The following is a 12,595-nucleotide window of genomic DNA, read 5'->3' on the forward strand; positions in this document are numbered from 1 at the left end:
TTAATTTTGATACATCCCCATTTTGAGTTCAAAAGGAGATGAAATGCATTAGATTGATACAGTAGAAGAGAAGATGACAATCTTTTCACACTGTAAATATTACTTACATTTCTTTTTATTTGCCTTTTTAATTTCCCTTCTCAGTGAGCTGGGTTGAATTTTTGGCAATACCTTTTTTCCAAGATGTCACAATGCCTGACTTTACTTGTTAGCACCTCTGTAATTCATCAGGCATCTCCAACAAAGTTTCCATTATTTCACTAAGAGCTCTCACATTTTGACTGGTTCATACTGAATTCTTCACTTTTTTTTTTTATATGTGGTCTGATTTTTTGGCAGTAGTTAGTAATCTGTGTTCACTTGTTATGAATGGTATTAAATGAATGTTATTTTGGCAAAGGGCTTATTTGGTGAATGCTTTCTATATTCTTTGCCATAAATTATTCTTGTTGACATGAAATTCTTAATTTCAGCAGCTGTTCCCCCTTTGTTACAGGCTGGGGTTTTCAGGGTTCTGCTTTTTTGTTTGGGATTTTTTGTTTGTTTCTTTGTTTCCTTTTTGAATCCATTAGCTTCATAATACAGAAAGGCAGAGTGTTGCTCTGGGTGTTGCACAAATTCTGTATCAGTTCTGTACCTTTTGAATTCATAATACTCTTGTAGGTATGTTATCCCTTACCCAGCCTCTAACCTGTCAAATCTTGCTGATGGTTCAGTGTCATGCTTTAACTGAAGTACCACCTTGTCCAAGGCAACTTTCTTGGCATGTGCAAAACCTTCATTCAAGGAAGAGGGTAGGGAATATGTGTAAAGGCAGCTTTAATTTCTTGTTCTCATTAACACTTTCCACTTATATGTTCAGTTCTATAGTTGTGCTGACAGGTGCTGTGGGCAATATTTACAGGTAAAAATAAACCTCATCATGATGTCTGTTTAAGCCTGCAGTGACTGGTCAGTCATCTATCCATTGGAATGAATGCTGACATTAAGCATCATGTGCTGAGCACCAAACATTCTAGATTGATGATATGTGGTATGTAAAGGAACTAAAAAAACTCTTTGCTGTGTATCTGATGTCATCAAATGTCTCCTGGTGGTGTCACCCTTGGTAGAATTTCTCCTATATTACAAATAAATGTTGTTCAATAAGTGGTTCTGAATAAAATATGTTTTCTAAGAGGTAGAAGACTTTAATGGTTAACCCTTTTATTGCACTATTTAATTTTACCAGACAACTATGTCTGTCTTTGGCTTAAACTGGCAGCCTCCTTCCCCACAGCCTTTTCCATATGTCCTCAGGCATGTTCTAAACATTGGTTTGTTTGGACTATGTCACGTGTTTCATCTCATCAGTTTGAGTTACACCATGTAATTATTTTTTCTGTGTGAGAATCTTTTCTTTCCTATGGTGAATTGTGCATGGTATGGGTCTGTTCATATGTACTTGTGTGCTATTGATGAGACACTCTGTCTTTACCATCCTTTCTTTGTCAAAGAAATTACATAATGCCAACAGAAACCAAGTATTTCCTCTGTGTTCAAGTTCTGTCATTTCAGGGTAAAAATTCTAACATGGTCAGTGGGTTCCTCTTGTGTTTACCTTCCCAGATTGCCAAAGTCATACAAAATGCATGGGATTGTCTTCTGGTGTCGATGGAAGGCATGACTTAAGTGCTTCCTTCCCCTAATGCTGGTATAGAAATGACCTTTATTTTCACTCCTGGAATTCAAAGAGTTGCTCTGCTCAGAAAGCCCTCCTGGCAAATTTATGCCCAGGAAAGAGTCCAAGTTACTTAGGTATCCTTGGCTGAGGATGTTCCATAGGATTTGCCTGGTGGCACACATGCTCTCACTTCTTTCTCTGGCTCTTACAGGTAGTTCTACAAGGATTTTTTTCATCTGACACAGATGGCAACTTGATACCAAGAACTGAATTTTAACTTACTATAATGAAATCCAAAATAGCAAAGTTTCAGACAAAGATGTTTCAGAGGGCAAAAGCTCCTTTTAAAATCTGTATATTTCTTCTCCTCCTGATTTGGAGTTCATTTGATTGCAATCAGGAAGTTACTGTCAAGTAATAACTTTTCCTAGTCTTTCTCCTGACAGATTATCCAAAGCACTGCAAAGCATTATGTAGTCAGAAGGGAAAAAAAAAGGTGATGTTAATTAACCGAACTGTAGCTTTTAGTTGAATGCTCCTAAAGTTGGGAACTGGTCCAATTACCAACCTTCTTTGAAGTGTTTTAGCTGTTTTCTGAAAGAGGTAGATTTTTGCTTAGTGCTGTTCTCTGAAAACAAGGGGAGTGAGATTGACCTCTGTAAGTTAAATAAACTAAATACCTTAGCCAAGGAAATCTCAGTACAAAATTGTTAACACCCAAATAATAACCAACTGTACTCTGCAGAACTTCTGCTTCTTAAAAAGTGATCAGAGTTTCTCAGTTTTGTCCTAGCTTTGCTGTGCAGAGATTTTTATTTTTCCCATGGCAAAAATTAATTACAAGAATGTATCTTTTGCTAAACTTGTTAAACTGGAGTAGAAAGCCACAGAGAGATCTGCTCTCAGATCTGCAGCCTTGTTCAAAGCAGGGCAGAACACATTAATGTGACTGGATGGGTTAGCAATTTTCCAGTACTTTAACTTTTGATGATTTATGCATCTGCTGTGGATGGAAATAATCCAATATCCTCCAGAGATAATGCCTGGAACCAGACATACAATTTACCTGTTTCATATTCCCATTTTCTGTAACAATGGATTGATCCCTCAGGCTTTTCAGTTCATGAAATTGCCACTCTTGATGTTCAGCAAAGTTGCTCCTATTTGTAACACCCAGTTTCTGGGCCTGTGTAGTACTCTGCGTTGTTACATGCAGAGAAGAGTGAGAACCTATTTGATCACACTTGAGAAATGTGACATTTTTCTCATGTATACAAGAGCCAAAGCAAGCTAAGGCATTGTTTTTTGGTGTGCCAGCACCATATTGTACTAATTCACGAGTCTGAGGAGGTAATTTCAAATGCTGTACTCAATAGAAGCAGTTAAAAGTAAAGGCTCTGTCAGGCTGTGCCCCCTCGGTTCCTGAACCATGAGCTGCAGTCATGCCAGCCCAGCCATGGCCCTTCTCCAGAGGGAGTGGGGGGTAGGCATCAATGGTGTCACATGAGAAGTAGTGGGGATAATGTGTGTTAAACATCAGGGATCATTAGGGGACATGCCTAAATGACTGCTTTCATTAGTGATTGTGAGAGACCTGTCCCAGAGTTTCCTAAGTGCACTTCAGGATAAGCTTGTGTAAAGTTGCTGTTGCTCCTCTGTGGCAAATGGTCCTAGAAAGAAGCAATAGTGAGAGGTACCAGATATGATGGGGTTTAATTAATATGAGGCAAAGGAATGCAAAGGTGCAAACCCAGCCTGAACAAATGCCATGGTACCACAGAGCAAGGAACTGCAGAAGGACTTCCTGACTAATGGGCACTCTGCACAGAAATCAGATTATGTCCCAAAAAGGGTATTTTGCTTCCAAAAGGAATGTGTACCTTTAATTGAAAATTATTTGGTAGACCTAGAAATTAGTTTAGGTAAATAATGTACTACATTTAATATGCATGCATATTTATGAAGATATGTAAATCAATACATTTACAGGCAAATGAGGTAAAGCTATTCACATAACCTTGCTGAGAAATTTGGGATTACTGTGAAAATAATTTTTTAAGGTAAAAAAAAAATTGTGCACAAAATATATACAGACTGGCAACAGATGTAGGACCTTTCATCTTCTAGCCTGAATTGATTTCCAGAATGTATCCTGTTCATCTGAAATCTGAGGTGTATTTTAATTTTGAAAGGAGTTGGGGTTTGTTCTGATGAGTATTTAAGGGCATCAAAAAGCTGTTTGTGTTCCCACTGCTACTGGTAGCCTGTTACCTGTGCTTCACTAGACAATCCACACATTTCTGGTGGTGGTATCAACAACCTGTTGATAGAATGACAGAAGAATTATTAATTGTGGCTGGAAGGAGTAGCTGAAAAATGTGGAACCAGAGCTACTGGTGGCTGCAGCAAGAAGCCAAGGACTTGAATTAGGGAAGGAACATTTGGCTTTTTAACCATGGTATATCAAAAGTGAAATAGATGCAGCTGAATTATACTGAGGTTTTTGCATTATGTATGTCTCTCTTCCACCTGCCCCTTGTCTTATTTTATAGAATCTTTATTTGGAAAGCACAGAATGTATTCTGGATGCCATCAAAATGTGACAAAGCTGGTGAGACAACAGGTGCTGAAGTTCGTCCTGGTTTACCTCAGATGTGAATGCAGTAAAGACTTTGCTGCAATTAAAGGTAGGTCAGTGGGAACACACAAATAGCTCTGCAATGGCATTTGTTCTCAACACCCAATTTACTTTCTCAATGTGTGACTTCAGACCTCGTAGCTTCCGGTAAAGTGCCTTTGACAAACATTGAAAAATGACCAACCTTAGCTATGAAAAGAAAAAGCACAGGGTAAGTTTCACTCTAAATAAGACGGTATCATTAAATAAAAAACCTGTTCAATTTCGGTTTGCTTTTTTTTTATTTAGGAAGTGAATAAAGTAGAAAGGATGAAGAGGTATTCTTACGGACATGCAAACTACTCCCCTTCACAAAGGCATTGTGAAAAGTGTCATCATGCACCCAATAAAAGCCAGTTCAATTAGCGGCCTAACAAATATGTGCTAAAAGTGACAGGAACCTGAGAAATGGATCATTGCTTTGCAGACCCGCCCAGCAAAACTGTGTGCTTGACATGCCCCCTCCCCCTATGCCTTGTGTGGCCATTTAGAGTGCCAGGCTCGCAGCATTGGGTGAAGCTGCTTAACTGAACGTTGAATTTACTGGAGCCCTTGTGGTTGTGTATTCCCTATTAACTACATTTTTTCAAAGAACTTGAAGAGAGATCTGCCAACAGCATTCTTTCCACTTACAACACAACACAGACAAAAAGCTCTAAGAGGCAGAATAGCAGTTTATTTTATAAAGACATCAAAACCCAATTCTGAACAGGCTGGCAAAACTGTAGTGACAAGTCATGGTATTTTTAAAAATCATTTGTTTTAATGAGAAAAAGTGCATGGAAGAACATGGGGGGTGTTGGGGTTGTTTGTTTGCTTGCTTTAATACGCAAGAAGATTAATGAAGGAGAACATCAAACCAGCCTTCCAGAATTATAATATTTTCCAGTAAATCAGTGTGAGTAGGTAACTTCATTGGTATTTGATGGACAGATGTTACACACTCATATTTTAACATGAATAAGCAACAAATCTATTTTTTTCCCTACGATTATACATCTATGGCAAAGAACTGTAATTGTATTAGTAGTAAAGGAATGATCTTATTTTCCTGATGAAAAAATAAACTGTAAACAAGCAATCTAATACAACATTATGAAAGCTCAGACCATAATGGCTAAGGCATTGGATTAGAGATCAAATTTCTTAAATTGTATTCTGCCTGTGATGACATAGTTCATGAACTGTGGCAACATTTTCAAGCTTCTCTGAGCTGCAGTTTTCTGAAGGAAATGTGTCTTTCACAAGTGTTTAGAAAAGCCAATTTTCTAAAAATACTGGCATGCAAAATCAAACTGAAATTTGCTAGAGGTCCTTACATTAGAAACAGCCAGGAGTCAATCATGCCAAGCCTCTTTATTGTGTGGCCTCAGCAGCAGAAACTTCAGCTCCTTTTTAAGCCTGTCTGACAGTGTTTTGGACTGTGCATAATCCATTATGCCATATATTATCCTTGTCCCAGGGAAATTTGGCAAGGACAACCTCCTCCAGTATAAGAGAAGAATACACCTACATGAAAGCAAATATATTTGTATTGTTCTCTACAAAGGTTTTCCCATTTATTTTAATCTGTCTACCAATATTTTTAAAGATTAATATCCACATTAATGAAAAAAGTGCACTGAAGATGCCTGAGCTAATAAAATTATTTGGATTAAATTTTTTTAATTGAAACAACCATCTGTTCAGATATTTGTATCTGTGTTAAATAATTGTATTAATAATTGCTGTATAGCCACTATATATAAATTGATTACAAAAATCCATATTTGTAACATTTACACATTTTATGTCCAGAAAGAATTGGAATGTTCTTTACTGTTCATGTACCAAACTTAAAAAGAAATATTCTTATGTCTGCCCCCTGCAAACATTGAGAAAAATTGAGGAACAGTTGATCCTACCCATGGCATGGGACTTAGCTTTGGTTGAGAACTAACCAGAGTAGGAGCCACTATTCACCTTGATGCCATTACTCCTCTTGTGGCCTCACTTGTAATTTTGAGCTTTGAACATTTTCTTTCTCAAACTCCTTAAGAATTACTATTAAAATGCATCAAGAAATGCAACTGCTTTGCAAACTACACCATCACTCCACATCCTGACAAAACCTCCACAAAATGCTGCCAAATCAGTCTTCCATAAACATTTGCCTCACTCTGGCTGCTTATATTCTGTAAATGTAACTGATTGTGCAAAGCACGGTGCAATGGAGAAAGAGGACAATTGGTGTTCCTCTCTCATTGGTCACTTAGGTGCCTTTTAGGTTTAACTTTCTGTGCTAAAATCTTTATAACGAAATCAAATAAAATACCAGTATTGTCTGTGGGTACTGGAGCTCATCTTGTACCATTTGTTCATGGTATTTCTGCTGTCCCGTTAATTTGCTGTTAAGGAGCATGGCTCAGTTCTGCAATGCAGTGGTTAAAGTTTTTCCTGCTATAGCTGCTTCTGTTAGGTCTATAAAGAATCTGCAGTAAAGAAATGTAGGAATTTTAAGAGGGAACAACAAAAATTAACATCACAAAGAAGATCGTGCAAGGGTGCATACCTTGTCTGTCTTTCCACAGTACTGTTCCTGATGAAGTGTTTGCTACCATGTTCTTCAGGTGATTCACCTTTTGCATTAAAATTCTAACAGCATTTTCTAGCACTAACACGGTGCTATTCATATTCTAAAATCAATATTATCTTTTTTTCAATAAACTATGTTTCTTGAACACCTCCAGGGATGGTGACTCCATCACCTCCTTGGGCAGCCTATTCCAAGTCCATTTTCTGATACCCATCTCCCACTGAGTTACAAGTCAGTCACTGTGGAATGTACACAAGACCCTCCCTTGCTGCAGATGTGAGCAGAAAAAACTTGCACCGACTCATTCAAGTGAGCTGGGAGATGCCACAGGGGATGCAGAGACCAAAAGTGTAAAAATACTGAGAAAAGGATGCTTGATTTTTTTGGGTTTGTTTTTAATATAATTAGACAGAAAGGTACAGAACCCTATCCATATACTAGCCCCATTGTGCTGGTTTTGGCTGGAGTAGAGTTAATTCTCTTCACAGTGACTGGTATGGGGGCTGTGTATTGGATTAGTGCTGAAGCCAGGGTTGATCATACAGAGATGTTTTTGTTATTGCTGCTGCAGGGCTTACACAGAGCCAAGGCCTTTTCTGCTTTTCATACAGCCGTGCTGGCAAGGGGCTGGGAGTGCATGGGAGGAGACACGGCTGGGACAGGTAACCCCAAACGATGAAAGGGATATTCTGTTTTCAACACATCTTTGTATTATCAACCCTATGTTCAGCACTAATCCAATACGCAGCCCCTTACCAGCCACTGTGAAGAGAATTAACTCCCCCCCAAACAAAACCAGCACACCCATCCGAGTTACTCTGGCAGTGAGACAGAGGAGCACTGAAGCTGGTGAAGGGTCTGGGGCACGAGTCCTGTGAGGAGCAGCTGGGGGTGTCCAGCCGGGTGAAAAGGGGGCTCAGGGGTGACTTCATCGCTCTCTACAACTCCCTGACAGGAGGGTGCAGCCAGCTGGGGCTCGGTCTCTTCTGCCAGGCAGCCTGCGACAGGACGAGAGGACACAGTTTTAAGCCGTGCCAGGGAAAGTTTAGGTGGGACTTTAGGAAGAATTTCTTCACAGAAAGGGTGAGTAGACATTGGAATGGACTGCTGGTGGAGTCACCGTCCCTGGAGAGGTGTAGGGAAAGGCTGGACGTGGCACTCAGTGCCATGGTCTAGCTGACACAGTGGTGTTTGCTAACGGGTTGGATTCGACGCCCTCAGAGGTCTTTTCCAACCTCATTGATTCCGTGATCCTGTGACTGATTCTGTGATCTCTGAACGGCCGAACCTTCTTCACAAAGGCTGCAGGGTAACACACGGAGCCGTGCCGCGGGGCTGCGGGCTAGCGCGTAAGCGCTTTCGGCACCCCGGCCCACCGCGGTGCCACCCGCGCCCCGAGGCGCCGCGCGGGAAGTGCCGACGTTCCGGCGTTCGCGCGGGAGCGGCGCCTGCACCGGGCGGGGCCGCCCGCGTGACGTCACGCCGCGGTGACGCCATCGCCCCGTCGCCGCGCGCCCGGCGCCGCCATGTTCAAGGTGAGGAAGGGTCCCCGCGCCCGGGCCGGGCCCGCGCCGCCCGCAGCGCCCGGGGCTCCCCCGCGCCGTTCTGCCTCCTAACTCTTCGCAGGCTCTTAGTGCCACTCTCCTTGCAGCTGCTTAATCGCTCCTTTTAGCGCTTCAGAACCGCGTGCCCTCCGTGTTGCATGAAAAGAGGCACATTCCTGACTTAAACTTGCTCTGGGCTGCATCCGCGCAGTGTTGCCGCGGAGTGTGGATTCGCGCGTGCAGATCGCATTCCTTCTTTACGGTGGTTTCCAGCACCGCGGAGCTTGTGACCGCAGAGTTTGGGTTCGTGCAGTTGTCGCTTGAAAGTGTCAATTCGATCTTGAGGAGTCTCCCTTTTAGTGCGTGAAGATCGTCAGTGAAACCTGCGAAAAGCACGGTCCGGCTCTCGCTGTCTCAGAGGTTTTTGCCTGTGATTAGAGCAGCCCCAGATCCCCTCAGGCTAAAAGCGAGCTCTGTGCCAGTCAAGTCCTTGTTACGGCTGTTTGCTTAAGAAGAACCACCAAAACCTGGTGATGCTCGATTCTTGGTATTCATTTTCCTTGGGGCCATTTCTTGGTATTCATTTTCCTTGGGGCCATTTTCTGTGTGAAATATTGATAATGTATCTAGCTATCAATATACTGCGTATACTAAGTAGTAATATATAATTGAAACACAAGAACTTCCATCTCAACGTGAGGAAGAACTTTACGTTGAGGGTGGCAGAGCACTGGAACAGCTGCCCAGATCGTGGAGCCTCTCTGGAGGCATCCAAAGCCCACCTACCTGGACATGTTCCTGTGTCACCTGCTCCAGGTGACCCTGCCTTGGCAGGGGGGTTGCACTAGATGATCTCCAGAGGTCCCTTCCAACCTTGACGATTCTGGAATTTGTGATACTGGTGTGCTGAGCCCTTGCTTGCTCTGCTCTTGTCACAAATTCCGTGTTCTTTATGTGTTTTAATGTTGGAATTCTGTGCTCAGAATCATTGAGAATTCCATAATTGATGCTGAATTGTCATTAGAGGCTTGATATGTGAGCCTGTGCATTTAGGTACTATGTATATTAATACTTTTACATAGCTGTGAGGATTTATGTGATTCAGGCCAACCTGATGTTATGTTTGCCTCTAAAAGCCAAAGTGAAGGTGGTTTTTTGTCCAGGATATTTGTGCTTCAGGGACAGGAATGTTCAAGAGTTTGGATTTTGGTTTTACGTTTTTATAGTTCGGGTTGAGAAATAGGAGGAGGAATCAAAAAATATGAGGAAAATTAAATGTTTTCATACTTTAGGACCAGTATCAGCCTTCTCAAAAGTGTGCTCAAGCTTTTCCTGTCAAGTGTCTAAAGATAAAGTTGAATTCTTAGCTAGAGAGGAGTAAATGTATCTTTTTTGCTTAAAATAACTGCAGAGCATTGCCAATAGAAAAGAATGTCGGCTCTGCTTTTCTGATACTGACTGAGTGGCTGTAAGACTGGCAAGCTGAAGGCACAGCTCAATCAGTCAAAATGTTTTACTAAAGCAATTGTTTTAGAAACACGTGGTTAGTATGGAATTCAAAAATGAGATCCTACAGGGAATTTTGGAAACAAAAAGTACAGCAGCTGATCTTTCATGCTCCAAAATACTTCTGTGTATGCAAATATGCAGTATTTCAGCAGCAGTTCTGTCTGTCCCATAAGGTAGCTGATGTAGGAGACCATTGCAGTATGACTTGAACAGCACATTTAAGAAGAGATTCAACTTGCACTTTCAGAGGTTAGTTTTATTTTATTAAAAATTAAAACCAATGGAAAATGTGTGCACTTCAGTATCTTGATAATATAAACAGTTAACTTTTCAGTCTGAGTAGTTCCATGATCACTGGTACTGTGAAACCCAGGTGCTTCCAGTCTTGTGCTCTGCTATTTGTGTCTTTATATACAAATCTCAAATATCTAAAACATTTGGTTTTACTCTTTCTACTCGTGACAGCACCATTTACACTGTTTGAAAACATATTTCAGAGAGAAAATGCATTTAGATTTTTGCCTTTTCAGTGACAGAACAGTTTTGCAGTGAAAAAAGGAAAGATTGAGGAAATAAACTCTACAGCTATAACTGGTTAGTAGTGTTTGGTTTTGTCCTGGCTAACAGAAGTATGTGAAAAGTGTTTAAGCAAACACTATTAAAGGTTATCCTTGTCTTTCCTTGGCTGTGAAACAGCTGAACCAGTCATTGTGGTGTTTCATTTATAGTGATTTAGTAATGAATCCATAAATTCAGACAAGGAAAAACTTCCATTTTAAGCAAGTTTTTCCATACCTTTTGACCCATCAGATCCCTTACATCTTCCAGAAAAGCAATCCTGTGACCTAGTTCTTGTGTGCTGTTTCTCTACACTTAAACAAACATTTTCAGGAAGTTTGACAACTGTGTAGTCTAATTTTTAGTTTGAGGAGTCTATTGGTTACATTTAATAAACATTCCACCTGCAAAGCAGTGGAAGAAATTTAAGCTGCAAATGCTTGACTGCCTACAATAAGCTGGTGTGGTACAGATAATTTTAAAGCTATTTTCTAACAGTTCTGCAACAGACAGAGCAATTGTGCCGTGGCTGGGCCAGTTACCACCATCACAGCATGAAGGAGGGGTGGTTTGACCACGGCTTCAGTGTCACAAGCAGCTAGGTCAATGCAACAGACCCTACTATTTGTGGAAAGGAAGAGGCCTTGCTGCCTTCTCCTTTCTCATCCCCTGTCCCCTGGGCCACACAGTTCCTCTGGTACTTGTCAGGCTGCTTCATGGACGGGTTCAACTTGCTAAGCCCGCACAAAGCTCTCCACTTCTCTTTCAGGATTAATCTTTTGCCAAATTGGCCAGGTGAATTGCCTCACGGTGGAAGCATCCGGCCACCAAAGCTAGGGCAAGGTGAGCAGCAGGACTTCTGGGAACCAGTGCTGGAGAGGAGCCAGACGGCTCCAGTTTGGTGTTAGATCCTCTCGTGCTGTAACCTGATCCAGCAAAACACAAGCTGTTGTAACTGCACATTTCCCTGAGCAGTAACAGGAGTACGAGACATTGAAAGCTTTCCCATTTCAACTGACGTTTCTGGAGTTATACTTTGCCATTAATAAAGATGTGCATTTGCTGGAAAATGCTCTCTGAGCATTCTTGATTTATTGTGCAGCTAAGATTGTTTTTCCTCTGTTTTTTTACGTTGAAGCAGACTTTCCCTTTAAGAAATTCAGTTTAGCGTAGGTCCTGAACATTGGAAGAATTATGTCCACCTTACTCATGGTGGTTGTGTGATTGGATTGAATTTAAAGTAGCCAAAAAACAGTCAGGTAATTAATGTTTCTTACAAAAAGTAGGAGACATTCCTAAAATTCTTAGGAAGTATTGATTTTGTTCTGGTATTTGTAGCTGTAGGTCTTCTTGTTTTCCTAAATCTATATGCAGATATTAAGTAGAAGTAAAACACTGAACTTCTTGGTACTAACTATGGAAAAATGGAGGTATTATGAGCCTTCACAAAGTTGTTTAAAATATGAGTATAATCTTTGATAAAGAATATAATATATTCTTTGAGAAAGAATATAATCTTTGAATATAATCTATGAGAAAGTTAATACAAAAATTATTTTAAGCAAGAGAAAACAAGATCTTTTTTGTGAGATGAAAACTGATGAGATTAGCATTTATTTCTACTGCCTCCTTTAGCCTTAGGCTTTTCCAAATACCATCTGAGTGATTTGGATGTTACCATATCAGTGCCTGAGAGCATTAGATTGTGTACTGCTGACCCTCCTTTCTCCTAATTTCCAAGCATCTGTTGAGATCACTTTTTACCATGTAGAGGGACATAAACATTGTCTGCCTGGGTGTGTTCAAACACGCTGCAGTTTTGTTTGCACATAATGATGTACTTGTCTTCCGGTAATGTTTCCAGGTAATTCGGCTGGGGGCCACCCCTGTCAGCCTGAGCTTGCTCTCTGTCCAGGTTTATGCTGCTTCTTCAGAGAAGACTTCCAAAAAGGGGTTGCTGAAAATTGAGGAGGTAAGTGTGGTTAGAGCCTTGGTGCTCTTCTATCTAAAGAATTCTGAAAACATCATGTTTTGATGTGTGGAAGCATTTAGGTACATCTTGTCACCTT

The 12,595-nt window shown here is 40.9% G+C and overlaps 1 protein-coding gene and 1 long non-coding RNA gene across 3 annotated transcripts in view; both read left to right on the forward strand.

The window, feature by feature from the left end:
• The first annotated feature begins 8,382 nt into the window (after positions 1–8,382).
• Positions 8,383–12,595, forward strand: part of APOO (apolipoprotein O) — a 28,344-nt gene continuing 24,131 nt past the window's right edge. For both annotated transcript variants that reach the window (XM_053936240.1, XM_053936241.1), the window contains exons 1-2: positions 8,383–8,450; positions 12,391–12,498. In XM_053936240.1, coding sequence (XP_053792215.1) covers positions 8,442–8,450; positions 12,391–12,498 — 117 coding nt within the window. In that variant the 5' untranslated portion in view covers positions 8,383–8,441. The remainder of the gene's footprint in view (positions 8,451–12,390; positions 12,499–12,595) is intronic.
• Positions 8,460–11,289, forward strand: LOC128784539 (uncharacterized). The gene is made up of 3 exons (XR_008429518.1): positions 8,460–9,006; positions 10,142–10,217; positions 10,499–11,289. It is a non-coding gene; the product is annotated as an uncharacterized LOC128784539 (long non-coding RNA).

Source organism: Vidua chalybeata, chromosome 2 (assembly GCF_026979565.1).
Source record: "Vidua chalybeata isolate OUT-0048 chromosome 2, bVidCha1 merged haplotype, whole genome shotgun sequence".
NCBI classification, from domain to species: Eukaryota; Metazoa; Chordata; class Aves; order Passeriformes; family Viduidae; genus Vidua; species Vidua chalybeata.